Source organism: Populus euphratica, unplaced genomic scaffold (genome assembly GCF_000495115.2).
Source record: "Populus euphratica unplaced genomic scaffold, PopEup_1.0 scaffold39.1, whole genome shotgun sequence".
NCBI classification, from domain to species: domain Eukaryota; kingdom Viridiplantae; phylum Streptophyta; class Magnoliopsida; order Malpighiales; family Salicaceae; genus Populus; species Populus euphratica.
The window spans coordinates 768966-783341 of record NW_011499897.1 but is presented as its reverse complement, the minus strand read 5'-3'; the positions used below and the strand labels follow the sequence as shown (position 1 = coordinate 783341).

At 33.9% G+C, this 14376-nt stretch overlaps 3 protein-coding genes across 4 annotated transcripts; 1 reads left to right on the top strand and 2 right to left on the bottom strand.

Moving 5' to 3' along the window:
• The first annotated feature begins 4872 nt into the window (after positions 1-4872).
• LOC105132234 (uncharacterized) lies at positions 4873-5980 on the top strand. The gene is made up of 2 exons (XM_011035595.1): positions 4873-5001; positions 5078-5980. Exons 1-2 carry the CDS (start codon positions 4942-4944, stop codon positions 5669-5671), a joined length of 654 nt encoding a protein of 217 aa, XP_011033897.1. The 5' UTR covers positions 4873-4941; the 3' UTR covers positions 5672-5980.
• A 164-nt stretch (positions 5981-6144) lies between these two features.
• On the bottom strand, positions 6145-11256 carry LOC105132233 (Class I peptide chain release factor). The gene is made up of 7 exons (XM_011035593.1): positions 10915-11256; positions 7704-7763; positions 7532-7614; positions 7209-7273; positions 7088-7121; positions 6745-6815; positions 6145-6535 (listed from the first exon to the last, which is right to left on the bottom strand). Exons 1-7 carry the CDS (start codon positions 11198-11200, stop codon positions 6445-6447), a joined length of 690 nt encoding a protein of 229 aa, XP_011033895.1. The 5' UTR covers positions 11201-11256; the 3' UTR covers positions 6145-6444.
• A 266-nt stretch (positions 11257-11522) lies between these two features.
• LOC105132232 (glycine-rich protein) lies at positions 11523-14195 on the bottom strand. 2 transcript variants are annotated; one of them, XM_011035592.1, is made up of 7 exons: positions 13737-14195; positions 13457-13626; positions 13301-13381; positions 13113-13188; positions 12928-13020; positions 12514-12555; positions 11972-12042 (listed from the first exon to the last, which is right to left on the bottom strand). In XM_011035592.1, the coding sequence occupies exons 1-6, from the start codon at positions 14164-14166 to the stop codon at positions 12551-12553; spliced, it is 855 nt and encodes a 284-aa protein (XP_011033894.1). In that variant the 5' UTR covers positions 14167-14195; the 3' UTR covers positions 11972-12042; positions 12514-12550. The 2 variants fall into 2 exon arrangements, with proteins under 2 accessions (XP_011033893.1, XP_011033894.1); XM_011035591.1 differs by lacking the exon at positions 12514-12555 and having other exon boundaries at positions 11523-12042.
• Between the last annotated feature and the right edge of the window lie 181 nt (positions 14196-14376).

The window sequence follows — 14376 nt, the reverse complement described above, 5'->3', positions numbered from 1 at the left end:
ACTGTGGAACAAAGACCTCCTGGATAAAATCATTAACCATGAGATCATATGATTCTATAAAACAAGGAAGCATTCAACTTCTATGCCTACTCGGAAATGGAGAATTATTTATCGAGTGTAAATAAACAAATACTTTTGTGTTCTTGTGATTTTGAAAGTAAGAGGCTCAGACAGACATGTATCTACAGGCAAGCATCCTTGGTCTGAAGCAGTTCTTTCATTCGGCAGCTCGTCATAGCTTTCTGGTAATTTACATCATGTCTAGTGCAAGCATTCAGGTTATCAGGACAAACGGGAAGAGAAGCAAACATTAATTAAAAAAAATCTAAGATTCATCACTCAAACACTATAGCCCAAGACATAAAATATTACAGATTGAAATAGTGTTTTTTATGATTCTATCATTCTTACAAAAACTAGCAATTCTTGCTGTTGAGGGTAAAACCATGACATTATCAAACTGGTATATATTGTAACAGTCCACGGGTGGGTGCCTAGTGCATTCAGTGGTTGTGGCACTAAAGCGTTATCTATCATCGGAGGTGTCAAGATTTGTTAGGGTAGTAAAGTGTAATTTTATCCTTGGATTATCAACACAACTTAAAGAGTTATACTTAATTGCTGAGTGGTTAAAGATCTAATTGGACAGACGTGTTCATAGTGATTAATAGATTTACCCCGTGTCACTTCTCAAAAACTCAATCTCTAATGTATTTTATATTTTATATCGTTCTTTTCATCCATAGAGAGAGTATCATTCTTTTCATTCTTAGTTAAGTCACTAATAAAAGGTTCACAACCCTTCTTCTTCCTAAAACAGAATCTTTATAGGAGGCTTTAGAGCTTCCAAGACATAACTAAAATTCCCTCCGGTTATTTTTTAAAGTATTTTTTATATTGAAATATATTAAAATAATTTTTTTTTATTTTTTAAAAATTATTTTTAAAATTAACATATTAAAACAATACAAAACATACAAAAAAAATTAGCAAATAAAATTATTTTTTTAAAAAACATTGGTACAACTGCATTTCCAAAAGCTCTAAAAGTCCAAACCATCAAGCTCTTGTATATCATTTATGGAGCCTGAGTCTTTAAATTATAAAAATATAACAGTGAGTTCTTATATATAGATTTTGTTAAATTTACACTTTAAGAACAAAAAAAAATTATTAGTTTGATAATGAAAAAAGCAAATGGTTATACAATTGTTTTGTTTTTTATTTTTATTTTTTAATTTAAGTTTTTAATATTGGGTTTGTTAAGAATTGAGTTTTATAATTTATTTTAATTTAATTTATATGAGATTATCTAAATCTCATGAATCGAGTCACAAATTTAACAAGTTAACTTTTTTTTCTTTTTAATTTTATTTTTTAAAATTAGATTGATTAAGAATTGATCTTAATAATTTACTTTATATGGAGCTATCATAATCTTATAACCTAGGTTAACTTAGGTTTTTTTTTACTTTTTTAATTATTATTTTTTAATTTTATCCTTTAACAATAGAATGATTGAGAACTGAAATTTATAATTTTTTTAATTTTTTTTTATAAAGTTATTCTTGTCTAGTGACTTGGATCGCTAGTTAACCTGAATTAATTAAGGTTATTTTTTTTGTATTTTTTAAATGATTTATTTTTAATTTTATCTTTCAACATCGAGTTGATTAAGAATTAAATTTGTTTTTTTATAAAGTCATCCTAGTTACATAACCTATTTTGCAGGTTTAATAAGTTAATTTGGGTTCAATCAAATTGATTTTTTTTAATTTTAGCTTTTAATATTATATTAATTTAAAATTAAATTTTATAATTTTTTATAATTTTTTTATAAAGTTATCATAATCTCGTTATTCAAATCATGGTTTTGATAAATCAATTCAAAACTAATTTATCATCACCTCAATATTTTTAAAATAAATATCATAATGAAAATTTTTAAATCATATTATATTTTTAATGGACTTATTGAACCGAGCGAGGATGAATCTTAAATAATTTCAAACTTTAAGGGAGAAAAACATGTTAACATGGCCGGAATATATTTTTATATTAAAAAAATTAATCAGACTTCGTACTATGTCACAGGCGATCTAGTAATTGAACGAATCGGGGTGAAGAAGAAATTACTCACCGTTCTGAGTTATCAACGTCCAGATCAGATCATCAAGAATGGGTGCATACATGACGTGGAATTCGAACCGAAAATCATCATGATGACTTGATAAATGCTGAGGTCAACATCATTGGCGACCAGTACTCGTTCAAGAAACGTGTTCTGCCTTTCTTTAAGAAATCGTATAGTCTTCGGGGTTATACGGACACGGTTACTGCCTGCCCTCCTCGGCCTCATCTTCTGGAAGCCTCGTTTTTCTGTTTTTCTCAATAAACAATAGACCGTACACTCTCGTTTTCACCTGTTCTTTTTTCTCAAATTGACAGTGGAATATGTATCCATCTCCATTATTCCATAATATGCAGGGATCAGTTGGATTCATTTACAAGTTTTGTTTAATATTTTTTATTTAAAAATTATCAAAGTAATATATTTTTTATTTTTTAAAATTTATTTTAACATCAACCTATCAAAATAAATAAAATATATCTAAAAAAATAAATAAAAAAATATTTAAAAAAAATACAATTTAGTTGTTCAATAAGGATTTACAGGAGTTCCGTGAACTAATCGTATGCTGTTCAGTTTCAAGCAATACATGTTTTCAAGCTTGATTCGCTTGCCCATGAGTTTCATGGTTTAAAGTCAAATCATTTGCTAAGTTACCTCGTTTGTACGGTCAAATATAACTTAAAAAAAAAAAAATCTTACATGATTACAAGCAGACAACTAGGACTTCACAAGATAAATGGAGACAGCGAAACTCCATGGTTCAAAACGAAATGCTGGGGTATGAATGACCAGATTATTTAAGAATTACTAAATTGGAGAAATACATTAATTCTTGGCATACCATGGAGGTATGTGGCAGTACGGCCACAATACCATCTATTTAAAATTTTAGATTTTTTATTTAAAATTATTTTTTAGTATTTTTAATTTTTTTAATATGCTATATCAAAAATAAATTTTAAAAATCAAAAAAATATTATTTTAATATATTTTTAAATAAAAAATATTTTAAAATATAATTTATAAAATGCTTCCAAATAAACTACAACCCCTTGAATTTCCCCAACCTCTGTCAAATATCAGAGACTAAAAAAATAGCAACATGGCTAATCCAATGGCTGCCAGCTGGGGACTCAAGCCCTTTTGAATTAATCTCTTACACGTGTAATCTTGTAGATGCGCACGAGATGGCCTTATCTAAGTAAGTAATTGTACTAGTTTTCCGGCCCAGCTGCCATGGGATCGGATAAAAAAAATTAAATTTAAAAAAAATATATTCAAATTACACATAGTTATTTTATATTATTTTTAAGAAAAATATTCAAGTTACACATAGTTATTTTATATTATTTTTAATTATTATTAAACTCAATATAATGAATTAATCTTGAAATTGAAATTTTATAATATAAATTTTTATTTAATTAATTTTTAAAAATAAATTGTACAAAGATTGTTTTAATGTCATTAAACTAACTTTACTAGTTCAAAAATATTTGTATAAAGGGTAAAAAATAAAAGATTTGATCTAAAAAACAAAAAGTGTTTTTTTTTTTAATATTGAGATTGTGATATAATAGAGTAACTCAAATTTCATGACTTAATCTGTTAAATTTATAATCCAGGTAATAAACTCTACTAAATTTAAAAACTTTGTTTTTAAAACTATTTTTTATTTAATTATATAATAACAAAAAAATAAATACTTATAAAATTGATTACAAATAAAATATTATGGTGTTTATTTGAGATTATAATAATCTCGTAAAAAATAAATTATAAAGATAAATTTAAAATAAAAAAATAAAATTATAAAAAATAACAAAAATAAAATAAAAAAAGTGATGAATTTAAGAGAAGAAAAAAATTAAAAAGTTAGAGGTGAGTCACATCTCCAACATTTTTTAGTATAGAAGTAACTAGGTTAATGAACGTAGTATTGTTGCGGCTTGGATAAAAAACAATTAAAATGTACAAAAATAACATGTAGATTCTTATAAAAAAATTAATATTATTATTAAATTTAGTATAACAATTCATACATAAGTATTTTAATTTTAATTTTTTATTTAATTTAAATACTTAGTATAACAATTCATACTTAAATATTTTAATTTTAATTTTTTATTTAACTTAAATTTAAAATTAAATCATTTGAAGTTTATTTTAACGTGACATGTCAACTAGATAAATCCAAATAAAAAAAATAGTTTCCACATAATTAATTCATGATCCTAGAAATAAACTAGTTAGAATTAATTTTTTAAATTTAATTATATGATAAAAGTTTAAAAATAAAAAAAAACTATATTAAATGATAAAATTTAACATAAAAAATACAATATTAAAAAATAAAAATGAGTTAATAAAAACACTAAATGGCTAATAAAAAAGGCATGGACGGCTAGGCACTTGGATATGAGACAATCTCGCGTGCTGGGGCCCACGTTTAGAGCCCACAACCTCTCATAAATTAACATTACGCGTTGTTTTGTTAATGTTAATAATGTCATCTGTTAATAAGTAGTAATTTCTGAATAAAAAGATGGTCCTCCGAGCAACTGACCTTTCGAAAGATCCCAATACCAAGGTTAATTTACATTAGTAATATTCTAATGCTGATGCCGATGCTAATCCTCATCCACCACACGTTGGATTTGCGCGGTTTAATGTCAAGGGTCCCATGAAAACTACTTCTGAGGACACGTTCTCTCTCGAATAAAAAGGCATGAAAGGCCAAACCATACATCAAATTCTGCTACAAGGTCAACTACAAAGAGAAACACAACTTGAACGGAGAATACGAAATGAAGCTAGTCTGGTCCCCTGAAACAGCATTAAAGGCCTACATCGATACAGTCAAATCTGTAAGAAAAGAAACTCTCTTGATTGTTTTACACAATTAATTGCAATTCATATTCATGGGTTTTAATCTGTTTGCAGTGTGAGGTTTTCCAAGAATCCAGTGTGGCTGAGCTTATTTCAGCCATGGCTGCAGGATGGAACGCCAAACTTATAGTTGAAACATGGTCACAGGGTGGAATTCTTGCCACAAGTATTGGTCTAGCCATAGCCAGCCGCCACACAGATGGAAGACACGTTTGTGTTGTGCCTGATGAGCTATCAAGATCAGAATATGAGGAAGCCATGGCAGAGGCTGGGATGTCATCAGAAATTATTGTCGGGGAAGCAGAAGAAGTGGTAGAGGGGCTGTCGGGCATCGACTTCTTGGTGGTGGATTCACGGCTAAGGGATTATGCAAGAGTATTGAGGCTGACAAAGCTGAGCAGGAGGGGAGCAGTTTTGGTGTGCAAGAATGCTAGTTCAAGGAACGGATCGAGTTTTAAATGGAGAAATGTCGTTGATGATGGATCGCGACGACTTGTGCGTTCTGTATTTCTTCCAGTAGGGAAGGGATTGGATATTGCACACGTTGCAACCAGCGGGGGCAGTTCCAGTAATTCAGGCAAGGATGAAAGCCGATGGATCAAGCATGTTGATAGACAATCAGGAGAGGAGCACGTTATCCGAAAGTGATCGATCGCCCATGGATATGATCTTGATGTTCTTCAGTTTTGTGCATAGAAATTTCCCTTTTTCTTGCCTCTTTTCCATTTCTTTAGCAAACAATTACTTGTACAGATAAAACTTCAAAGAAAAAAAAAAGCACAGAGACATTAATTACTCTTGATTCTTTTTTAATATTGCCTCGTTGTTTCTTTTCACCTTCTTCATTCCTTTGTAACCCCAACGCTAAATAGTGCAGGGATTTTCTGATGAAATTACCCAGGAACTTCCATACTGTTACCCGATCATTCTATTAACTGTCGTTTTGAATCGCGAGAATTTTGATGTCAAACAGACACGAGCGCACCGGCTAGCTGAGAGAATGAACTACAATGGGTGGGGAATAAATTTGCTTAGCTTTTCTCTTCACAGGAAGTAAGCGTGCTAATGACTTCGCAGGTTGTGAAATATCGAATAGCTAATGCAAAGTGAACAGGAAGACATACCAGTGAAACCAATCCACAAGTGTCCAAATCTAAAGCTGTAAAAAGTTTTAGTGTGTATACTGTATCTATTCAATAGCCTAGAATGGTCAGTCATCAAAGCAAATGATGCCTTCTGGCATGGTTATTTTCATCACGACACAGATTTATCGATGCTTCACCTATAATCCTTCATGGAACATGTACAAGGAGCAAAATAAACATGTAACCGCATTGACAATGCTAAACTCTAAACACCAGCAAGTGACCGGGGGTCGACTTAAAATTGCTCCAAAGATTGATAGATTACAAATAAACAAATTAGTCCCAACTGTCCCGACTTCTTCTAAAAGCCTTCTTGTCTGAAAGGGCTTTCTTACTTTTCAGTCGCTTCTGTTCTCCAATAGCAGCCCTATTAAAACATGGAGATTTTAATAAAAGTCAATCCTGATGCTTTCACAATCTAATCACGCTGACTCAAATTAGACAACAAGGAATGTTGCATAGAGAAATCCAGATGTTTCTCAGAAACTACCAAGGGTTTTAAAACAAATAAGGTACGAAGGTAGCAGAGCAAAAGAGTAGATGCAATTGGAAGATACAGATGGTCAGAGCACTTACAACTTGGCAATTTTCTTCTTTTGCTCTTCAGAAGGAGGTGGTGGAACATAAGAAGCCGCATCAATGATTGCCTGTTAGCTCATCAAACCAGGAACAACTAATAAATACAGTGGTAGAAAATGTGATGGAAATATCAAGAAAGGAAATATTCAACAGCATGTTACATGGTGATACAGCTTGGATCAACTGCACGAGTTCAGAATTGTGGAAACATAGGGCAAGCTCGTTTCATTTGTGTCAGACACTAATAGGTCTGTTATCTCATGAATAGTGTTTATAATAGAAAGCAATGCATGATTGTTTTGCATTTAAAAGCAGCAAACTATCACAGAATCTTTGATACCTGTAGCTTTGCCAAAGCATCATCAATGTTGCCCCTGAGGAAAAGTAGCAGAATCAAACCAATTGTATAGCGGCAAATAGGAAAAAGGGATAACAGGAAAAAACAAGAAGCAGAAACTAACTTCTGTGTTCTAGTCTTTGTTGAAGAAATCACAATCTCGCCATCCTTGTTAATGCGATTCTTTTCCTGTTCATAAACAGAACAAATATTGAAGAAAGACTGCATGACCAAAACCACAAAGCATTGATGATTTAGATGAATTAATAGAAGGCACAGCTGAGTTTCCAAAAGAATGGATTTATCTAATTTATTTAATTTCAAGTTCTCCAACAGGAGAGGGGGGTATGCTAATGGTTTCATGTCGCCTACCGATCCTTATATCTAGCTGACTATCTTGCTCCTGCCTGACCACAAAAGTGAAACTAGACACGTTGATGACATTACCATTTGCATGATCCTCTCTCTGATCCTTTCACTTATCCAATATGCATTTTTAACATTGAAGCGCATGTCCACCTTGGTGTTAACTGTAAATACAGTTATGAAACCCAGGATTAGGAATCACAGGACACCCAGGATTAGGGATCATAAGACATCAGAGGGGAGGAGAACAGACCTTTGTTTACATTCTGACCGCCAGGCCCACCACTTCTTGCAAAACTCACAGTAACATGGTCTGCATGTACATATAAGTTGAGCTAAAAATTTACTCATAACACAATGAACAGGAATTTATCATAAAGATTGGGGCAAGCAGTATCTTAATCATAGAACAGACAAGGTAATGATTTTCACTTTTCAGCATAAATTGCCAAAAAACAGCTGACAACCATAAAACAAAGTAAGAAAACAACAATATTTAACAACCCACAAAGGAGAAAGTATCAGACCCTCAGACTCTATGTTTTCATTTTTCAGTAGCTGGTAAAAAACAAAACCTGCTATGTTAGAGAATAATATAAGTAGCCATTTGAAAAACAACTTCCCAAAAATACTTAGGCAAATTGGAATGTGATAAAAGAGTAAGACTAGTAAGACTAATTCCAATTATATGTCTATGTTGGTGTTCAATAGAACCCATTTGTTGATGAGTATATGGATAGGCAAGACGATGTTGAGTTCCATGATTTTTGAAATATTTGTTGGCTCCAATATTCACCATCTCAATCAAATTGAATGGCTTTAATTTTATTTTTTTTTCAAAAAGCGTTAAATATAAACTTAAAATTGGAGAACTACTTTTTCAACGTTAGATTTTAGTTTAAGAGGGAAAAGCCATAAAAACTTTGTGCAATCATCAAGAAAACTAAAATACTATCTTGCACCAGAATTAGAAATAATCAAAGCTAGTCCTCGTACATCTGTAAAAATTAAAACAAGAGGTTTATCGGACACATGCAAAGAAATCTTAAACAACAAGGCATGACTTTTTGCCATTTGATAATCTAGACACACATATTGAATCTTATTTTTATCAACTAGAATTAAAGAACTAGATGGGACTTTGTTTAATACAAACAAGGACACATGGCCTAATCTATGATGCCAACAAGAAATAGATAGACGAATACTGGAGAGTGCCTAAGGGCTACTTTGACTTGGAGTTGTTGTGAAGGAATAAAGACCATCTTTAAGATTGCCTTGATGTGGAATGTTCCCTGAGTAGTCTTTGATAACAAAACAAAGATCGTGAAATTCAAAATAAATATGATTATCGTGACAAAATTGTTGTACAGAAATTATATTTTTTTTTTAATTTCAAGAACAAGTAAAACATTATTTAGGACAAATGGTATGGAAGGAGAAGATAATATAGTAGATTCAGTTTTTATGATAGACAAACCTGCTTCATTTTCCACTTGAATTTGGTCAGATCCATCATTGTCTTCATTATAAAGACTGAAATTGTTGACATCATTCATTAAATGATGTGTGGCTCATGTCGTCTCCAATTGGTTCTGATTTGAAGCGAGCATGACTTGAGGGTTTCAGTTTGATTGGAATTATCCTGGCAGAATGTCCAGGTTTTTCACATACTTGATAGACAAGGGAGGGGCGGTTAAACTATCCAAGGCTAGTGTAGGTATTATTACCACCATAGTTATCACGCCCCTGCCCCCGACCTGGATATCCTCCATTATAGCCTTGTCCATAAGTTTGTGAAGATTGTTTGGTTGCAATATTGGCATTAGCATTTATAATTGGTGTGGCTTGTTTGTGATAGTTAAGTTGAGACTCACTTGTCAATGAAAAAGAATAAACATCTTCAAGTTTAAGAGTATTTGACTGTGCAATAAGAGTGTAAATTAGGGACTCGTAATCAGTTTCTAAACCAACAAGGATGTATGATATTATGACATCCTTGGAGAGGGGTTGACCAACAATTGCAAGTTCATCCACAAGCTTCTTGATATGAAGAAAATAATCAATGGTAGAAGAAGCATCTTTGGTGGTAGTGGCTAGTTAAGTTCAAATATGAACAATGTGAGCCTTTGATTGGAAGGAGAAACTTTGATCAAGGGACAGTCACACATCTCGAGACATGACTTGAGTAAGAACACTTTCAGTAATAGGCCATGAGAGTATTCAGAATGAGATTAAGATAGGCAATATTTGGTGAGGGTGAGATATCTATGTTGGAGGCTGAACTTTTGAAGATTGAAGACAGTTTTGGAAGAGAACCATCAATGCAGTCGAAGACACTTTTACCCTTTAAGTATGGAACCATATGGACTTTTCAAAGGAGATAATTGTCACAATGGAGCTTGATTGTGACCATGTGAGGCATAGTTGTAAGGGTTGGAAATTATGATGAGAATGGGCTGGAGTTGGAAGAGATAGAGGTTGTAAACAATTACCACGCCCCAGTTTCGATATCTTAAGGCATCACCTAACAATTTAAGTTCAAATATCAACACTCTCATTTTATTTGATAAAATTAAACACAAGATATTGGTTGGCTCATGCAAGTTTTAAATCCAAGGGGTTTTTATTTGAGGTAATGTGTTAAAAAATAATATAAATTATATCTTGAGATTTTACCTAACAGCTTAACTTTTTGAATTGAGATAATTCTTTAACATGCTCTAATACACTTACAAAAAGCAATAGAATCAGCATCAAGCTAATATTGAATCCAAGAAGGGTAGATTCTCATTATAGATTCTCATCCAAGATTTAATGAATTATCAATAGTCTAGCTAATTAGTACTACCCAGGCAACAAATTCCTTGTAGATACATTTTTTTCACCAACAAAAATTTTAGCCAGGCAATGAAACCTTGCTACAACGAGCTCCAATGACATTTCTGCATGGCTTTTATTCAGCAAGGCCAAAGGTAGGATCAATGATTAGTATGCCACAATAACCAGTTATCACAGTGTTTCAATGAAAGCACTGGCCTTCACCAGAGTTTTACAGAGCCCATAAAGTCAAAACAGCAAAAAGAAAACCCCCCTACTAAACTTATATAATCATTTAGCCATTGTAAATGATAGATTTTGATTCACTTATTTTCACCAATAATTAAGATTAAGATTGCTGAATTAAGCTCATCTCAAGCTCTACTGGGTTAATTACGACTAATGAAGCGGGAAAAAAACCCTGAACCAGATAGATGAATTAGAGCTAGTAAATTGAGCAAGATACCATCTATTTGCTTTTCATTTCTTCAATGTCTTCATTATTTCCGTCAATTACAGTTAAAAAGCAAACTGCAGATTAGAAAAAAGAATAATAATAATAACGTAAACTAAAAAAGATTTTTTTAAAAAAAAGTGATTAATCCTTTGTGTGATTTCTAAACAAAGCAAATGATTGAAAATACCAATTGTAATTTTTGGAGGAGGCTCGTTTCCAGCGGCGCTGGCACGCTCCTCAGCTTCTTGCAGTAACTGTTGAACTTGAGACAGCCGAGAGGATACCTTCTTGTCATCGGAACCCGCACATTTAATCCGGCTGAAGCTGATTTTCCGATTTGGTACTATAAGGTTAGCCCAGCGCAAGTTGCCTAGTGTTCTACTAACAGAAGAGGAAGGCACTAGCGGTATTAGCGGATGAACTAGGAAAACTTGTTTGAGGATCATGTTGGTTGAGGTTCTGATAACTGCCATTTTTGTTGTTTGGTTTTTTAAGCAAGTGAAGCCTGTTCCATGTGAGATTTGTGGCCGTGTTTGAATTTTAGATCTAGTGGCTCGTGGCCTTCTCGCCAGCTATGCGGCCCAGATCGACCACAGGCCTCCCCAACGTGGCAACAGTGACCATTTTTTTCTGGGAGCCATATTTTCGTTCATTATTTATTTATTTATTTGTAAGATTCAGATTTGCAATTCACTCCTTAAAATGAATTTAGCTTTAAGACTCCGCCAGGAGGCAATCCCATCTCAGAAGTCAGAACACAAAGGTGGTAGATAAAAACAAAAGCTCATCATCGAGTTTGAGAAGAATTCTTTAGGAATGAAATCATCTCATAAGTGTTTTGAGATATTATCATTAACACATCAAAAGCTAAGGTAAAATACGATATGGAAGAAAGGAGAATATCTCAATACAAATGCACGGATAGAGAAATCACTGATGGCAATCATGTAAGATGAACTTTAATCACCATCTTAATCTGCTGCGGCTGATGCATATAACTGATTAATGAATAGGTACAAAAACTTCCTATCCCCCGTTCCACTACAGGTGGACGAGCAAGGAAAAGTGGGAAATGCACTAGCAGCATATTTGATGCGTCTCCTCGATTCTTAATTGTTAGGTTTCCATCGAGGATAACCGTTCATGTCTTTGACGTCTGATGAACCTTTCCTCCTTCCCGACTTCTGTATGCGTGAAGATCCTGCCCCAACCATGGTGTCTGGCACCATTCTCTCAGAGTGCTGTGATCCTTCTGTGGAAGGAAGAGCCCAACCTCCTCTTCTTGCCTGTGCATTCTGTCCACTGCTGCTAGTCCCTATATCTCAAAATTATACAGCAAATCAGCAAGGCAAACCTCAAGAAAATGATAATAACAACATCCAAACCACTGCAACTACAAAAGATTTGCTGCTCTGTTGCAATGACGGCAAACGTATGATAGAAGTCACCACAGATGTTAACGTTGTCATCCCCGCTCAGTCCAAATTAACACTCGATTGACTACATTCACAAATTCATCTAACACATGCGCATCTTATTTAATTGGTGGGACGACTTTTTTATGTGCATTTCAACATCTGAAAACAGACATATGAACAAACACAGACTATCTACAAAGATAAATGCAAAGTTCAAGTACAAATGCATACCTAAATATACAAGATTACATCCCCAGCGGTTTCAACCACATCAACTACCCTACACATAATTCTACGCTCGTGGATTGGGATGATTTATCAGCCAGTAAAACAAGAACTAGCTGAAATTTGACAAGGATCTTGTATACCTTTAGACTACCGAGGTAAAGTGTGAACTTCTCTCCCTCACCCTGATACAGATGAACTATATTAGCATACAAAAGCACAAATTTCTTCTTGGAACAAAACTAAAATCAAGCCGCCCTCATGTTCTAGAGGGCAGTTTTGTATACCCGGTCAATCAAAGACCACACCCATGTGTATTACGTGCACAGTTGCCACTCAATTTTTATAGAGCTGCATCTATTCAGCAGCCACTCACATGAATCACAAAAGACGATATACAGTGAAAAAATGTTCACATGTCTGTTAACCTTCAATTGCACATCCTGATTACAGCAAATAAGTAGCTTGCTAAAATTGAAGGGGGGAGCATCTTAAGACGAAAGACATCTTATCATGCAAGAAAAGGCGAGCATTTCAAAGCAGCCAAAGCAACTTACCCATGTTATCAATGCCAGTGAAACTTCCAGTCCATCCAGGCAAATGCTTTCCAGCATTTCCCTTCCAAGCTTCTTCAAAACCAGAGAGCTCATCTTGTAACACACAGATCCCAAGCTTCAGCTTGATCCTTTTGGGTGCTTAAATATGAATCATGACAGGATAGCTCGATAGCATGACTGCATACCTTCATTAAGATTGTGCAATGTCTGCATTGTATCCACCCTACCATCCGATTTAAGCTTCCTTGTAAAACTATGGCCCTATAAAATCAATCCAAAATGTCGCAACACATTCTATGCATCAAAAATGCAAAATGTTGAAGGTAAGAATGTCAAAAACGATCGTTAGTTATAATATTGAACAAACAAATACCTTATTGTGAAGTCCTCTAGACACTCTGTGAGTTGCTTGGCCAGTAGCACTGTTAGCTTCTTTGCTTTCTTCGAAAGTCACCTGTGTTCCACGAGGACAAATAAACAACAGAACTAAGAAACAACTGCTAACATATCTCAAAATAAAATTACTCACTCCATCACTTCCTGCCCTCCTTGTAATGGAAGAAGTGTAGTAAGCTCCATTTGCACCACCATGAGTGACAGCAGAGCTCTGAAAAGTGAACATGCGTCCTTGGGGATGTGACTCAATGCCATTGAATCTACAATAATCATTTCTATACTGCAACTGCTTGCTCTTTCTCACTGCAATAAAAAGAACGAGCATACTTGTTTACGCACTCTGACAACATTATCAGCAGCAAAACAGATAAGATACCACGCACTACAACACATAATACAAGAAGGCATCTCACCTTCAGCTTCATCATCTGGGTCCTCAACAAACGGCTCCTTGCTCCGCCTACCATGTTTTCTAGGATTCTCTTTCTTCTCTTCATCTCCTTCAGCTTTCTCGTTGTCAGAATCTAGCTCTTCAATGATCGGCCCCCTTGATTTCTTCGGCTCTGGAACTTGTTGCTCGATATATCCAGAGGGATGCATGTTGTCAAAAGGAGATAGATGCATATTGTCAAAAGGAGATGGATGCATATTAGCGAAAGGATTTCCACTGGAACCAAAGAAACTCGACTCGAACAGACCTCCAAACGGACGCGTGAAGAACGGATCATCAAATGGATCCCTTCCACCGAAAAAATCAGAGAGCAAACTTCTCTGGCCCCCAAAACCACCAAAAGGGCCACCATTACCAAAGAAAGGATCTCTGTTACCCCTGCTTCCTCGCATTTTCAAACAAACACAATACAACACCTGAAAAAAATAGTAAAACGCCATTCAATTTCAAATAAAAAATCCAAATTTTGAATGATCAAAGTGTACTACGATCATAATTTCCATCTCCACAACTATAATTACCATAATTAGCACTTAATTCTGTTTAAGAAAGAAAAAGGCACTTCATGCAAAAAAAAAAAAAAAAAAAAAAAGACATTTATA